Genomic DNA, 15,804 nt, shown 5'->3' on the forward strand with positions numbered 1-15,804 from the left:
CAGTATCTCATGTCAACATTTTCAAATATGCTACTATTGGCATCTGAGCCTTTTTCTCTGAGTGCCCTATTCGTTTATGTTAAAAAATTTTTTGCAACATCTGAAACCAACTTTTCTGCCCCGACATTCGGATTCACTGAAAAATTTGAAATTATTTGACCCAGATTTTCTCTCTGCTATTCTCAGTGCTCCCGTGCGGAGGTATAACTTGGGATGAGCAACCACAGTGCATCAGACATGGCAAAAGTAAAACAAACCATGTTTACGGGGTCCCATGAGTAGGGGGAGCAGATGGCCAGTGTGAATGCCAGGTTATGTTTTTTCAGGCAGGGGTAGGGTTGTATACAGAAGACAGATCTTCTATAGTGGGACAATCCTGATATTGCTGGGACATCTGGTCACCCCCCCAGCCAAGAGCCAGGGGCAAAGGATTCACGATCAGCGGTGTGTTTATGAAAGATGGGGCCGTATGGAACCGAGCCCCCCACCTCCACTCATGCAGCTTCTTCCGAGAGCCTGGTGTCCTCTCCCATGCAGCTGCTGGTGGCCGAGGGCTCGGGGCTTCCTTCCTCCTCCCCCCACATGCTGCTTTGCTCCCCACCCCCGCAGCTTCTGACAGAACACAGGGCCTTCTTGGAGGTTGGAGTGGAGTGTCAGAGGCTGGGAGCTCCTCTCTGGTCCCAGTCTGGCAGTAAAGAGCCCTCACTAGCTGCTGGCTAAGAGGAGCAGGTGGATGCAGAGTGAGGGGATGAGCAGGGAGAAGTCCCGCTATGGACAGGAGAGAGCAGCCCAGATAGGAACCCACAATAATGCACAGGTCCATCCTCAGGCAAACCAGCCCACATAGTTGAGTACATCCTGAATTTGTGGGCATTTTGTCATTAACAAAGCAGCCATTTTTACCCCAAATCACGAATTCCATCCCTAGGCTTACATGAACTACCCGGCTGCATAAGGCACCCTAAAATCTGGCCCTTTCACAAGGTGCTGCTCAGATGGGAAATAAAATGCCTTGTGGGGTGTTACCCCAGGAGAAAACACGTTTGAAATAGATCTACGTGGACAATGTCCGTAACCCCAGATACCAAAAGGTACCTACACATACACATAGTTAACAAATCCTGTATTTTCCATTGATGCCTCACATGGCACATTGCATCCAAGCAACAAGGAGTCCTATGGCACCTTAAGGACTCACAAATTTATTTGGGCATGCGTGCCCAAATAAATTTGTGAGTCCTTAAGGTGCCACAGGATTCTTCGTTGTTTTTGCTGAAATAGAGTTACATAGCTCCCCCTCTGAAAATTGCATGCAAGACACATCGTGATGCTATAAGCCCACAGCCCAAGCTGAGAGGGGATGTGGGAAGTGCTGGGGAATACTTGATGAAAATTTAAACGCTGGAACAAATGTGTGGTGCTTTCCCAAAAGTAACTTGCATAGTTACTTTTCTAGAGCTCTGTTAACAAGGCAGGTCCTGAAAACAGATCTGTCCTCCTTCCCACCCCTGTTGTCTTAATCTGGTGAGGGTATGTCTAGACAGCAGTGCTATTTTGGGATACCAGAAGTATCCTGAAATAGCAATTCTGTGTCTTTAATGGGCCCGTTATTTCTAAATATATTTCAAAATAACGGGCGTGCTAGTCCGATGTCCTGGTAACACTTGTTCCACAACGATTAAGGGACTTGTTGGAATAGTGCCTTATTTTGAAATCTGGCACTCCTTGAAAACCAGGGGGAAGCTCCAAGGACTAACACTGGTAAGTGCAGGGGGCGAGTTTCCTTCTGACCACACCACTGGGGAGAGCCATACGGGCCTGCCGCCTCTGATCTGGGCAGCCACATTTGAAGCAGGGCGCTGAAACCCCCCTGAGGGCGCATAGAAGAGCCACAAAATGGTGTGGGGCCTGGAAAAATGGGAGGATGAGGCTGGGATTTGGGAGGGTGCAGAGGGAGATGTGGGCACAGAAGGGGGGCCCCAAAGGAGAAGATAAGAACTGGGCACATGGCCTCTTCCTTTCTCCCCCCCAACCTCCGTGCCAACTTACTTGGCGTCTCTTCTGCAGTGCGCGGCAGTGAGCACCCACTTCCTGTCTACCAGGCTCCCGCTGCAGTACATGCGGTTGTCCATCATGAGAGCTGCTTGGAAGGGCCGGGAGCCGAGGTCACAGTTCTTTCCCCCATAGATCCGGTTTTCCTCTGCCTCTGAGGCTGCTGTGGAGAGAGACTCACGTCAGCCAGAAGCCAGGCAGGGGCTGGGGTGAGCATCAGCCATGGCCGTGTGGCTTGACTGGTGGCAGGAGGGCTGTGAGCTACTGCTCGTGCGCAGCTGTGCAGAGCATGAGGTGACCTGAGGCTGCCCCAGGTGCGATGTCTCCAGCAGGGACAGGGACAGGCTCATAGGCCACAAAGGGCGGGTCCAACACCCCCCATTTCTGCGTGGCCTGCCATGGGGGAGGGAGAGCGGCTCTGTCCTTCTCCCGATGTGCCTGCCCCTGGCACACTCGGCCCCTGTCGTTGGCCACTGGGCTGGGTGTGTGTGTGGAGAGGAGCAGCCGCTCCTCGCTCCCTGAGAGAAAACCCAGCTGTGCAGGCGATGGCTTCCACTCTCCACCCAGGCCTGGCTGCCAGGGAAAGGACTCAAGCTGGCTCCCCCACTGCCCCTGGCATATTTTCGGCTCACGTGGCCTCTGTCCCCAGCAGCTGGGCCCAGTAGGGAGAGGAAGCTGCTGCGTTTTCAGCAAGGCTCTCTCAGGGAGACACCTTGCTGCCTTACGCTGTGTGGGAAGGGCTGGGGCCGTCCATAGGATTTATGAGGCCCTGCGCAGGACTGTGAAACTGGGGCACCCAGGGCCGGTCGCCAGAAATGTTGCTGCCCTATGGAGCTCCCCACGGAGGGGCAGAGGTGGTTTGGTCTTCTGCAGTGAGGAGGTCGGGTTTGCTTCTGAAGGCTGTGGAAAAGGCACGATTGCTCCTCTGACACAAGATGCAATGGATTTGTTAACTCCCTCACAGCCTTGTCTTTCTCCTCCAGAGCTTGTGGGGCTTTTCTGGGTTTGTTTAGCATGGAAAAGAGAGATCGAGATTGCAGCTTTCAAGGACCTAAAAGGGCGTTACAAAAAGGAGAGGGGTTACACTGCTCAGAGAGCAGCTTACTAGCTCTTACTTGGACTAACTCTCCTCCACTTTCCTGAATGTGGATTCCAGCAACATTTTTTAGAACCAAACTGCAGGCAGCTCTTACAGGGTGTACTGGTGTGAAGTAGAATTCATTTTCCCTGTTCCTGATCAAACACCTCGCTTACAAAACCCCACCGGTTACAATGCTCTGAGCAGGATGTGGCCTGTTGGTGCCTGGTGTTACATCCAAATTATTTTACTATAAACCTATTATAATACAACAAGTAATCAAACCCACATGGCAATAAGAAATCGCTAGGGCTCCGTCCCCACTGTGGAGCTATTTTGGGATACCTCCGGTACTGGTTAGCAGTAAAAATCACCGCGCCAAAGGGGGCTGAGTAAAGTGGGAGGGGAAAAAAAGGCCTGTTGGCGCCATATGCTACAGAAAATGGGAAGCCTGGTCAACTGGAGCTGGAAGGAGCCCAGCCAGTGGGATCCTGTAGGGTATGTCTACACTACCCTCCTAGTTCGAACTAGGAGGGTAATGTATGCATACCGCACTTGCTAATGAAGCCCGGGATTTGAATTTCCCGGGCTTCATTAGCATAAGCGGGGAGCCGCCATTTTTAAATCCCCGCTGCTTCGAACCCCGTGTAGCGCGGCTACACGGGGCTCGAACTAGGTAGTTCGGACTAGGGTGCCTATTCCGAACTACCGGTACACCTCGTTTCACGAGGAGTAACGGTAGTTCGGAATAGGACCCTAGTCCGAACTACCTAGTTCGAGCCCCGTGTAGCCGCGCTACACGGGGTTCGAAGCAGCGGGGATTTAAAAATGGCGGCTCCCCGCTTATGCTAATGAAGCCCGGGAAATTCAAATCCCGGGCTTCATTAGCAAGTGCGGTATGCATACATTACCCCGCTAGTTCGAACTAGCGGGGTAGTGTAGACATACCCGTAGAGAAAGGGACCAGGAATATTCCATCAGTCCCAAGTGTTCAGTCGTGGTTGCTAAAATTGCCCAGTCTGATATGTCTGATTTAAAAGAGATGCAGACATTGGATCAGGGTGTGGTGAGGGTGAGCCAAGAACTTCCCAGGACAGCAGAAGAAGGGTCAAAAACATTAGCTCCCTGTGACGGGGCAGCGCTGCTCTGCACTATAGATCCCCCGGTCACCGCATGGTTGGCAGTGCGAGGGGTGGGATACCAGTGATGCACCGGCTGTTCGGCTGCCACCGAGCAGGCACGCCGCAGCAAGGCACCCCAAGATTTCAGCGGTGTGGGAGGTGGAGGAGGAAATGGGGAGGAGCCGTGAGCTGACACCGCTGACGTCAGCATGCTAAAGGGAAGGGCGGAGCACGCAATGGGAGGGGGGCGGAGGAGGGAGATGCGTCGGCAGGGATGCCAAGGGCCGGTGGGAGGATTTAAACGCTGGGGCGAGCACGCACAAGAGGAGGCAGGGAGAAGAGTCAAGGGGAGGACGGTAACTAACGCCGAGAAGGGGGGAGAGAGAAAGGACCCACGCGCAAGGGCGGCCCATGGATGCAGGCAACCTTGGTAGTCACCTAGGGCGCCGCGTTCAATAGGGCGCCCAATGATGCCATTACACCATTGAGGGCTATGGAGACGGGGGTGCCGATCGCGCATTCCGCCTAGGGCCAGCTGCTGACAGCTCACCTTGAGCCACTCCTGCCCACGCGGGGTGCTACTGGCGTCCTCCGGTGGTGGGGTGGAACTGGGGACACTACGCCTGCAAGTAGGTGGAAGGGGGGAGAGGAAGTATCCCAGGGCAGGGCGACAGACATAAACCCGTGGGCTGGCATGTTGCGGAGGAAAGCCCTGCCAGTCAGACAGGACTACAGTCAAGTCCTTGTCCTTAGGGGCTGGGGCCCGTGAGTGAGGGCGGGCCCGGGCCCCCCTCTTCCCACCATACCCAAGGAGAGTCATCTAGAGGCCGGGCAGTTAATCATCACTACCAGCCTTAAGGCAAGATCTGACTATCAGTAATTAAATCAAAGACTGGCAAAAAAGTCTTGGGGCACGCAGACTTAGGATGAGGTGGGGGGACCTTAGAAGCTGCATTAATAAGGGGTCAATAAACAGACTGGGGTCACACAAGTCTTCCCTTGATGGGGGAGCCCTGAAAAGGTGGAATCAGACCAGGGACCATTTTGCTGGACTGTTCTTTAAGGCAGAGCTGTCCTGTCCATAGGAGAGTTTGGGGCAGCTGCCCCAGGCCCCATGATTTTAGGGGGAGCTCTGTGGGGCCCAGGGCAGCCTGAGGTAAAGGGAGGGAGGGTTGGGTCCCATATCCCCCTATGGTCAGTGCTGGTTTAAGGACTACCTTAAATGAACGGGAGTCCCTCAGAGACTACACATCCCAAACAGACTCTCGTCATCTGAGATGGTGGAATGAAGCAATCGGACCAGACAATTAAAGCTGAGGAAACTGGTGAAGGCCAGTGGATGTAAATGGGACAGGTTCATGTCTCTGAGTCTCATGGCGGTGAGAGCAACACCAGCTGCATCTACTGATAAAACACCCGGTGAGGTGACGCCAGGTGCGACTGCCAGGCTCTCAGCGGGAGCAGAGATGGAGACCGGCCTGCAGGATCTGCAAGAGCATTTAAATCAGGACCCCTCACAGGTAGCTGACCCCGCGGGGAAATCCACGAGCAAGGCCAAGGCCGACTTGGACCAAATCCAGAGCGAGATTGCTCGGAAGGGCTGAAGACCAGGTCCTGTTGGTGTCTTGCAAAGCACCAGACCATGGTTCTGTGCAACCCACAGATCGGCCCCTTCTGAGTCATCGCTACACTCACGTCCATGGCGCCCGCACTGAGAATAACTGGAGGCAAGTGTGACAGAGACAGAATCTACTCTACTCATCAGGGTGACGTTCTGTTCGTCATCCGGGTCGTAGGAGGGACTTCCTCAGGCCTAACAGTACAACCCCTGTAGGAGCTATGATGGCTAGTGTCCAGCAGATGGCAATGTAAAATGGACTCTGGCATTTCGGATACACCACACCATTCCTTTTGTTCTAGGGTTTCGCCAAAACCAAAAAATTGGGACTAAACTATTTAACAAGAGGCAGACCCATGAAACCCACCGGGATGCTCCATTGCTGGACCTCCAGAAGCGGAATACACCAACAAAAGGGATAAACCAGACTATTATTCTCCACTCAGAACTTATCCACTGTCCTATTTCTTGTGGTAAGGGAATTAGAAGGCAAGATCTTATATTTGAACAGAGACTGGATGGAGCGATCTCTCTGCCAACCAGTGGCTGGGAAGAGATTTGACCACCGGATACTGATTCAAAAGGGGGAGAATATAAAACCTAGACAACCTCACCAACAAATTCAACATCCCTTGTGCACAGATGAGGTCACGAGAATTGAAAGAGCAAAGCCATTTGTGTGACCTTGATGCCTGGGGGGAGTTTGCCCTTATGAAGACTTGAATACAAGGATGAAATGTGAGTTGTAGCTATCTTTGGGTGTGTCTAGACTACAGGGTTTTGTCAACAAAAGTGGACTTTTGTCGACAAAACTATACCTGCGTCCACACTGCCTTTGAGTTATGTTGACATAACATCGACAAAACTCAGCAGTTTTGTCGACGTATGTAAACCTCATTCTACGAGGAATAACGCCTTTTGTTGACAGAGTTCTGTCGATAGAAGGCATTATTGCATCTACACTGTCCTTTGCGTCCACACTGTTATGTCGACAAAGCGGCTTGCTTTGTCGACAGAACTGGATGTAGTCTAGACGCTCTTTATCGACAGAAGTTTTGTCAACAGTGTCTATCGACAAAACTTCTGTCAACAAAACCCTGTAGTCTAGATGTACCCTTTCTGAATAATTCAGGAACCAAAAAGTGCATGCTAAATGTGCCCTTTGAACTTAGGGTTTGTGATCCAATCATTGACTATGATGTAACTTGTCCAATGATGAAACCAAGTAGGTTTTCTTTTTTCTCAGTGCTTCTTGTGGTAGGATCACAGCTTATCAACAAGCATGAAATGTTGTCGTATTGGGGATGAATAAAGCAATCCATGAATTGCATTCCTCTAGGAGAGAGCATAGCTTAACTCCTATTGGAAATTGAGGGCCCACAAGAAGACTATTTCAGGAATGTCACCTGTAGATGTTTGGAAGATTTGAAAACATTCAGACTATGTGTTAGGACAGGAAGTCAACTGTCTGCACAAGCCAAAGCTGCAGAGAATCAGCGGCTAATCACAGGAAGAGCAATTTACAATTTATATCATGCGTGGCACAACCCAGCTATTTAATGAGACCCAGCATAGAATTAATCAGCTGGTTGCTTTAAATGATGATCAGCACAAGGATCTGCAGATAGGAAGTGCGAAGATCTGCCTGTATATGGGGAGCATGGTGTAAACACACAATACTTAATGCATTACAAGCCCTAGCATTGCAAAAGACTCCTGGCCTAATCAAATATGAGCAATGGTTAGTCGGTATTGTCCTGGAAGCCTTCCAAAGCTGGAAATAGAGCCGCGTACTTGGAGATTGGCCAGCATTGGCAGCAGGGAGGAGCCTGGGATCTGTGACACCTCACCCCAACGGAGACATTTGCTCTTTTTCTATCGATTGTACAATCGCACGATCCGTGCAATTCTCCTTCACAGTCTCGTGAGCAGGGTTTGACCCGCACAAGGGTGTGTACAGGCAATTGGCAGCTGTCCGTTCGATAGGTCATCTCAAAGATGACATCACTGGGCCTCCCTTCCTGATCTATCAGACCCCAACCCAACTGTGGAAAGTTCCGCAGATGACTTGTTGCTCTGAAAAGGGGCCTCGGTACATCATGGCTGCTCTAAGGCTGCTGCACTTCCGCCATGCAGCAAGCCACTCTTCCATGTCCAGGAACAGCCCCTGCCCTACCAGGCCTGGTGACAGCCCAGTCCCCAACACACACATAGATCGGCAGTGTCAGTGGCACAAGCGACGGAGGCGGGCGCAGGTTTCTGGTCGTGCGAGAGTTCCTCCTCAGGCCATTAACAGTCGGGGCCTACGGGTGCAGGGTCACGCAGCCCCATGTGCCTCTCAGGCTCATGGCACCCACGTGACCACCGGGCGGTTCTAGCCCCCCGACTCCTACAGGTTTAAGTCAGGGAGCCTGGCTCCCTCCGCACAACTCCGATCGGCACTGCTTCATTTGGGTATGTTTAGAAATCGCCGCTTCATTTGGGTATGTTTAGTAAACTAATCTACATGGCTCTGGTGACAGAGCCCTGTAGTCCAGACATACCCTGAGAGAAGCAGATTTTACTCCCCAAAAAACATTCCAGTTTGTGGGAAATTTCAAAATTCTTCCCTTCTGTGCTGACATGGGATGAAAACCGCTTGTGAAATCAGGGCTCCTGGCTGGCCCCCAAGCAATGGAGGCTCATCAGCGACGAGGCCTGTCTATGTTAATTCCCTTTCACGACCTGTGGAACCGATTTAGGCACTTCCTGGATCTTCGCGCTTCTGGAGCAGCAACCTGTCTTATGCCATGTCTGAGACACTCCTGTAGGGCCTGTGTCGAAACTGCAGAACCCTCCCACCCCGCCCAATGGTGGCTTCTCGCCAGGCTCTTCCCTACCTGCCGCTGCCCCGGCGACCAGCACGGCGAGGATCAGGAGCTGCATGGCGGCCGTGGCGATGGGAACAGTCGGCGACGTCGCTGGTTTACTGCAGGGAGAGAGCGACAGGGAATCGTTGGCCGGGGGTGCCTTGAGGAGGACGGGTGACCCGCAGGTAAGGGGCTCGCTAAGGAGTCAGGCATGGGCAAGCTGTTTCCCTGCCCCGCAGCTACCCTGCCTGTACCGTAGGGCGATAGCAGAGCCCCTCATGGATAAACACGCTGGGATTGTGTGGTGTCAAGGGGGGGCCAGTCTCCCCCAACTCTGCTCCATCGTCCACTTCCACCCAGAGGCTCCCCCAGGGGCACGTTCCATGGAAACATCTGATCTGTTGTGGGGGGAGGGATGAAATCTTAAGCCAGCCGGCAAAGATCTCCATGAGCTGGCCTGAGCCCACCCCTCTCGTCCTAGTTCCCCTTCTCATGCGTTGCCGCAGTAACAGAGCCCCCACTTCCCCCAGCAGCTCTACAACACAGAAATGAATAGCTCTCCAATGCCGGGTGGCTTCCATCACGGCAGCACCCCAGGTCAGGTGCTGTGCTTATCCCACAACCGTTTGTGAGGCTGGGCAGGGCTACGGTCCCCATTGCAGTGCTGGGGAAACCGAGCCACGGAGCAGCTACGTGACTGGGCTGATGTCTGACAGGGAGGCAGCGGCAGCCCAGAGATTAGAAGCCATGTCTCCCTAGTACCAGCTGAGCCACTAAGCTGTCAAACCGTCCGTCCATCCTGAGCGCCCCATCCCACCCCATAATCTCCCAATAAGAGAGCAGTGCCCCGTTCCCCAAGAACGGGGTGATACTCTAGAAGCCCGTAATCACCCCCATAGCAGCGAGATGCCTCCCCATGATCTTCTCAGTGACAACGGGATGTCCCGGACCTCTTCCCTGCACCACTCCCCAAGCCACAGCAATCCCCTCTGCACCCGGCTGCCATGCCCCCGCCCCCAGCCAGACATGCTGACGACAGGAGCTGGAGTGGCCCCACTTCACCTGTAGCTCAGGACCGGCGAGTCCGCAGCGGCTGTGCCTTGGAGAAAGCTGAGAATCCTCCGGGATGGGCCACTTTATATGCCGAGAAACGGGCCGTCCCTGTGAGTCACTGTCATGACTGGATCTAAGCAGATGATCAATGTTTTAGCCACCGGGAGCCTCCCTCCACCCCCAGATACCTGGCTGCCATCGGTTGGTGCCGGGGAGTGGGGGAGGGACCCAGCCTTTGCTCTCATCTCTGTCCGGAACCTGGCAGGAATTAGCCCTTGAAATGGCACCTTCTCCACTGCCAAACCTGCCTCCCTGCACCTCCCGCCCTGCTGCGGAATGTGTCTTTCCTCCTCTCTTCCTGGTGTCCTGACCTGGCCCCACTGTGGGTGCCCTCAACTGCGGGTAACCAGGCCCTGCTGCCTGATACTTGGCGCTGGGTTTACCCTGGGGCTGCCTCGGACTCTGACTTCCTGAATGGCGGCCCAGCCAGATTCCCAGATTCAGACAGCCCATAACCCTCGCCTGACCCCCTCTCTCTGCGGGGGGCAGCGAGGGACCTAGCCCCGTGTTTCTCAACCAATGGCACGAGTACCCTTAGAGGTACTCGAGAGAAGTGTGTGATGGTGCGTCAGGGACCCCCCCAGCCCTGCACCTCTGTCTGCAGCCAGATGTGACTCTGCCAGTCAGTAGAACAGAGAGGATTTAACGCTTCTCAGGGACACAGGACAGCCCGAGTTCGATGTGGACATCGGAGTAAGGGGCAGGTAGCCTCAGACCCCTTGGGGCAGGGGTACAGAGGCCTCTGAGCCCCCAGTATTCGGCTTAGTCTGTTCTCTTCATGTTTTCCCAGTCAGTACTGCCACTTCTCAAAACCACAGAACACACATCCCCCGAGGCAGACACATCCCTTCCTTTGTTTAAACCCCTTCTCCTGGGCAGGTGAGAAACCTCTGCCAGTAATTGTCTGCGTGCTAGCGCTCAGGGGCACCCCCCCTTCTGGGCAGTGCTTACAGACAGAGGCCAATAGGGGTCACCCACAGCACACACAGCAACCGGGGAATGCCCCACCAGAGTTGGCCCAGGACCACTAGAGTAGACAGCCCCCAACTACGTCACAGGGGGTATGTCAACACAACTGAAATTAAACGAAATTGGTGTTTAAGTTTTTCGGAGCTTTATTAGTTTTGTACTTTGTACACCCAAAAATGTCATCGCCCACCTGGCTACGATTAAGTTGTTTCAACAAATGTGCTGCAAAAGTAGAAAAAAATTGTGTGTGTCTGAAAACTGTAGGTACTGAGGGAACTTATCTTTTTTTTTTATTATTTTAAAAGGGGTATTTTATAAACAAAGGTTGAGAAACAATGGCCTAGATACAGCTCTTTGGGGCACTGTGGCTGCCAAGATGTGGACTTGCCTCTGGCCAAAGGCAAAAACGACCCTCTGGCCGCAGCTGCAGAATTCAGACACGGACGTGAGTCTGGAAGAGACCTGGGCACTTCCTCTTTCAGCGCGGAGACAGGGCTGATGGAAGGTCCCTAAAAGTAGGGGGGTCACCCCTGCCTCACCCTGGTGCCACTCCTTGCCCTGATACCTCTGCCCCTCACCACCCCTTCCAACATGCTTCTCCATCCCCCTGAGACTCTGAGCAGTCCCCCCACTTTTCTATTACTTCCCTCAAGACCCCACCCCATATCCCTTCCCCTGAAGCCCTAATCTCATGCCACGTCTGCCCCCAGATACCCTGTGCCCGCTGGCTCCTCTCCTCCCCGTCCCCTCTGGCGCTCACCGCTACAGCCAGGGAAAGATGGGTGGGTGCACACCTCCCCATTTTAAAAGCGACTGCTGTATGACCCGCTGCCCCCCAATGTTGCAGGGTGCATGTGAGGAGACTATTGTGTATTGGGGTTGTAGATATAGATCTTGTTGTTATAGTACCTGAGTTAGGTCACTAGGGGTCAGTCCAGCCAGGTTGGGCTGGTTCTAGTTAATTCTTTGTTATGAAATAAATGGACACTTGCAACTGCTCAGGCTCTCTGGGTCTCCAGTGATTCTTCCTCAGTTGTGGAACTTCATAGGATATAAGAAAGTGGCAAGGAGGGTGGGATACCTGTGCTGCCTTCAGCAGCAGCAGAAGTAGAAGTCAATGTAAGAAAACAAACCTTTTGCTGTTCTGGAAGGTGGGGGTGAGAACCGATCGCAACACAGTGGCTACGTCTACACTGGCACCCTTTTCCGGAAATGCTTAAAACAGAACAGTTTTCCGTTATAAGTATTTCCGGAAAAAGTGTGTCTACATTGGCAGGATGCTTTTCCGGAAAAGCACTTTTTCCGGAAAAGTGTCCATGGCCAATGTGGATGCACTTTTCCGGAAAAAAGCCCTGATTGTCATTTTCGCGATTGGGGATTTTTTGCGGAAAAGACTACACTGGCCCTTTTCTGGAACAGTTTTTCCAGAAAAGGACTTTTGCCCGAACGGGAGCAGCATAGTTTTTCTGAAAAAACACTGACAATTTTACAGTAGATCGTCATTGCTTTTCCGGAAAAGCAAGCGGCCGGTGTAGACAGCTCGCAGCATATTCCGGAAAAGCGGCCGCTTTTCCGGAATAAGTGGCCCAATGTGTCTACACTACAAAGTTTTGTCGGAAAAACAGCTGTTTTTCCGACAAAACATTAGGAATGTCCACACTGCAATTGTGTTCTTCTGAAAGTAAATCAAAAGAACAGAGGGCTGCGTCTAGACTAGCATGATTTTGTGGAAATCATGCCAGTCTAGACGCACTTTTGCGCAAGAAATCTCCGATGGCCATTTTAGCCATTGGGCTTTCTTGCGCAAAAAATAAAGGTGCCTGTCTACGCTGGCCTCTTGCACAAGTATTCTTGCGCAAGAGGGCTTATCCCTGAGCGGGAGCGTCAAAGTATTTGCTCAAGAAGCACTGAATTCTTACATTAAAACATCAGTGCTCTTGCGCAAATGCAAGTGGCCAGTGTAGACAGCTGGCAAATTTTTGCTTGTGCAAAATCTTGCCAGTCTAGATGCACCCAGGGAGTTTTCCAGGATTGGTAATCCTCATTCTATGAGGAAGAAGCCTTTTTACTAAAGAGCTCTTTCGCAAAAATGCACTTGTGGACAGGAAAGAGGGAGTTCTTTTGGAAGAAGAGGAAAGAGGAAAAAACACAGGTGCCCTGGTGGCCACTGTGTCTATAGCAATCCCAGCTTACACATGAAAGAGTGTCCATTCAGTCTGGATGCTCTCTTTCGAAAAAGCAAATCGCTTTTTTGATGCACTTTTGCGGTGTGGACATTCTCTTTCAGAAGAAGTTTTTCTGGCAGATCTCGTGAAAAAAGCTTCTTCTAAAAGAAGCCTGCAGTCTAAACATAGCCTGATAGTGGAAACTGAAACAAAGATCGGTGGAGCCCAGAGGCAAGAAAGAAAGAAAGAAAGAAAGAAAGAAAGAAAGAAAGAAAGAAAGAAAGAAAGAAAGAAAGAAAGAAAGAAAGAAAGAAGTTGCAGCAGCCATGACTACTCTTATACACTTACTGGGCCACTGGGACCTTCTGAGGAGACTATAGGGCAATGGCAGGTATATACTGAGTGTTTGGAACTTTTTGTTATTGCAAATGACATTAAGGAAGAGAAGAAGGCACCAATATTTTTAAGTGTTGTAGGTACTAAGACCTGCTCTCTGCTACGCAGTTTGCTGCTCCCTGTTAAGCCAGAGACCAAATCTTACGGTGACATTGTGGAAATCCTGAACCACTGGTAATTGCAGAAAGGTCTTGGTTCCACACCAGAGACCAAAAAGAAAGTGAATCAATTGTACAATTTGGAGCAAATTTGAAAAAGCTTGCAGCACACTGAATTTTATGAGATGTTAAACAACGCCATACAGAACAGGTTAGTGTGTGGCCTGCCCAGTGAAGCTATACAGATGCGCCTATTAACAGAGGCTCAGCTCACCCTACAGAAGGCCGTTGCTACTGCGGTCTCCATGGAACTGGCCACACGGGAGGCCCACTCAGTGAACCCCCTAGGGTGCACGAAGTGTCCCAAGAATCCAGCGCTAAAGGCAACAAAGATCGTTCTGAAGACATATGCGGGAGAAGAGGTACCCCTACAGGACACTACTGATGTTAAGGTGGCGCTCAATGGACAGATGGCTGAATTGTCACTGTTTGTGGCGAAAGGCCATTACTCAGCCTTAATGGGGAGATTGTGGAGTAGAAAGATCCTGCGGAACTGGGCATTCGTGCACTGGATGACTAAAGCAAAAACAGGTCTGACCGATGTGTTAAAGAAACATGCTGCTGGTTTTGGAGAGGATCCGGGAAGTACGAGGGGAATCATTGTGAAACTCACCATTAAACTTGGCAGCCACCCAAAATATCTGATGGCCAGAACTGTGCCATATGCCATTAGGTCAAAAGTTGAAGCTGACCTGGAGCACCTACACAGAAATGGAATCCTAATCCCAGTTACCCATAGTCTATGGGCAACTCCAATTGTTCCAATACTGAGGAAAGATGGTTCCATCCAGATTTGCAGAGATTTTAAGGTCACTGTTAACCCAGTGTTGTGTGCAGAGTAATGCCCCCTTCCCTACATCGATGACATGTTTGTGGGCCAGGCTGGGAGACAAAAGTTCGGTAAGATTGATCTGAGTCAAGCATATTTACAGATGCACCATGAAGGAGAAGTTCCAAGAGCTGTTGACTATTATGAGACATAAAGGGCTTTATCGTTACTGTCGCTTGCCCTTCGGAATAACTTCTGCTCCAGCTTTCTTCCAGAGGGCTATGGACCAGATCTTGTGTGGCTTGCCAGGAGTGCAGTGCTAGCTTGATGACATCCTGGTCACAGGCAGGAATGAGGAGGATCACCTCAAGAACTTAGAGGCTACCCTACAAACAGGGCTGGCCTTAGGCTGATTCAGGCGATTCTCCGGTGTGGGGCCCCGCACCTGAGGGGGCCCCGCGCCCAGGGAAATGACACATGCATTGTGCACCTGGAGCACGGTGCATGCACCATGTGCCAGGAGTACAACGCTTGCGCGGGGCTCACAGGCGCACGGAGCATGCGTTGTGATGTCCCGGGGAGCCACGCTTGTGTTGTACTCCCGGGGCACTGTGCATGCGTGGGCCCCCGGATGCACTGTGCATGTGTCATGGCATCCAGGATGCACGGCACATGCGTCGTGCCTCCGACGCGTGACGCATGCCCCATGCTGCCCGGGATCCTGTGCATGCTGCCCGGGATCCCACCCCCACAATCGGGCCCCACACTCTGTAGAGCTGGCCCTGCCTACAAAGGCTAGAAGAGTCTTTTATTAGAGGCAGCAAGGCATGGGGGCGGGGGGAAATGCAAGTAGGCGAGTAAACTACTCAATAAGCCCACACAAAGGGCGCATCTAGACTATGTTTTTCTTTCGAAAGAAGATATGCAAAAAATGAGGTGTGCAGAATTCTTTCCAAAAAGGGTTTGTTTTTTTTTCGAAAGAATCGCATCTAGACAGCTTGATTTTTTTGAAAAAAATCTCTTTTGAAAAAGCGATCGGAAGAAGATATGCAAATTCAAATTTGCATATCTTCTTTCAAAAGAAAAACGTAGTCTAGACTTGCCCTTATTGGGTAGTTGACTACTGGCTTACATCCCTAACCTAAACCCCTCTGAAAGCTCCCCTCGCCTCGTGTGCATCACTCCGTTAGCATAGAGAACGGAAAACAGAAAGACCCCACATCCCAGCCTGCTCCTGCATCCTGCCTAAACCCTGATCCCTCACTCCAACCCAGGCCCATGCAGCCCCCTCCCACATATTGAACCCCTTATTGTTGTCCCCACCCCAGAGCCGAGGGGACTCTCAAAATCTAAAAGCCCCAGGTTCCCAGAGGAGAGAACTGGGGGAGGAAGCCCTAGCAAAAACCAAGAAGACACCCGTTGGACCATGTGTGGCAAAACTGGACCACAGAGAGCAAGTCTTTACATAGCCAATACAATCTCTAAAGCAAATTGAGCTGGACTGTACTGAGTTAAA

At 51.7% G+C, this 15,804-nt stretch overlaps 1 protein-coding gene across 1 annotated transcript in view; it reads right to left on the reverse strand.

Moving 5' to 3' along the window:
* LOC102446142 (transmembrane protease serine 9-like) overlaps window positions 1-9,993 on the reverse strand; it is a 44,064-nt gene extending 34,071 nt beyond the window's left edge. Inside the window, exons 1-3 of the mRNA XM_089772735.1 lie at window positions 9,781-9,993; window positions 8,749-8,837; window positions 2,050-2,215 (exon numbers count right to left, since the gene is read on the reverse strand). Coding sequence (XP_089628861.1) covers window positions 2,050-2,215; window positions 8,749-8,794 — 212 coding nt within the window. The 5' untranslated portion in view covers window positions 8,795-8,837; window positions 9,781-9,993. The remainder of the gene's footprint in view (window positions 1-2,049; window positions 2,216-8,748; window positions 8,838-9,780) is intronic.
* Between the last annotated feature and the right edge of the window lie 5,811 nt (window positions 9,994-15,804).

This window comes from Pelodiscus sinensis, chromosome 22 (assembly GCF_052426305.1).
Source record: "Pelodiscus sinensis isolate ZL-2025 chromosome 22, ASM5242630v1, whole genome shotgun sequence".
NCBI classification, from domain to species: Eukaryota; Metazoa; Chordata; order Testudines; family Trionychidae; genus Pelodiscus; species Pelodiscus sinensis.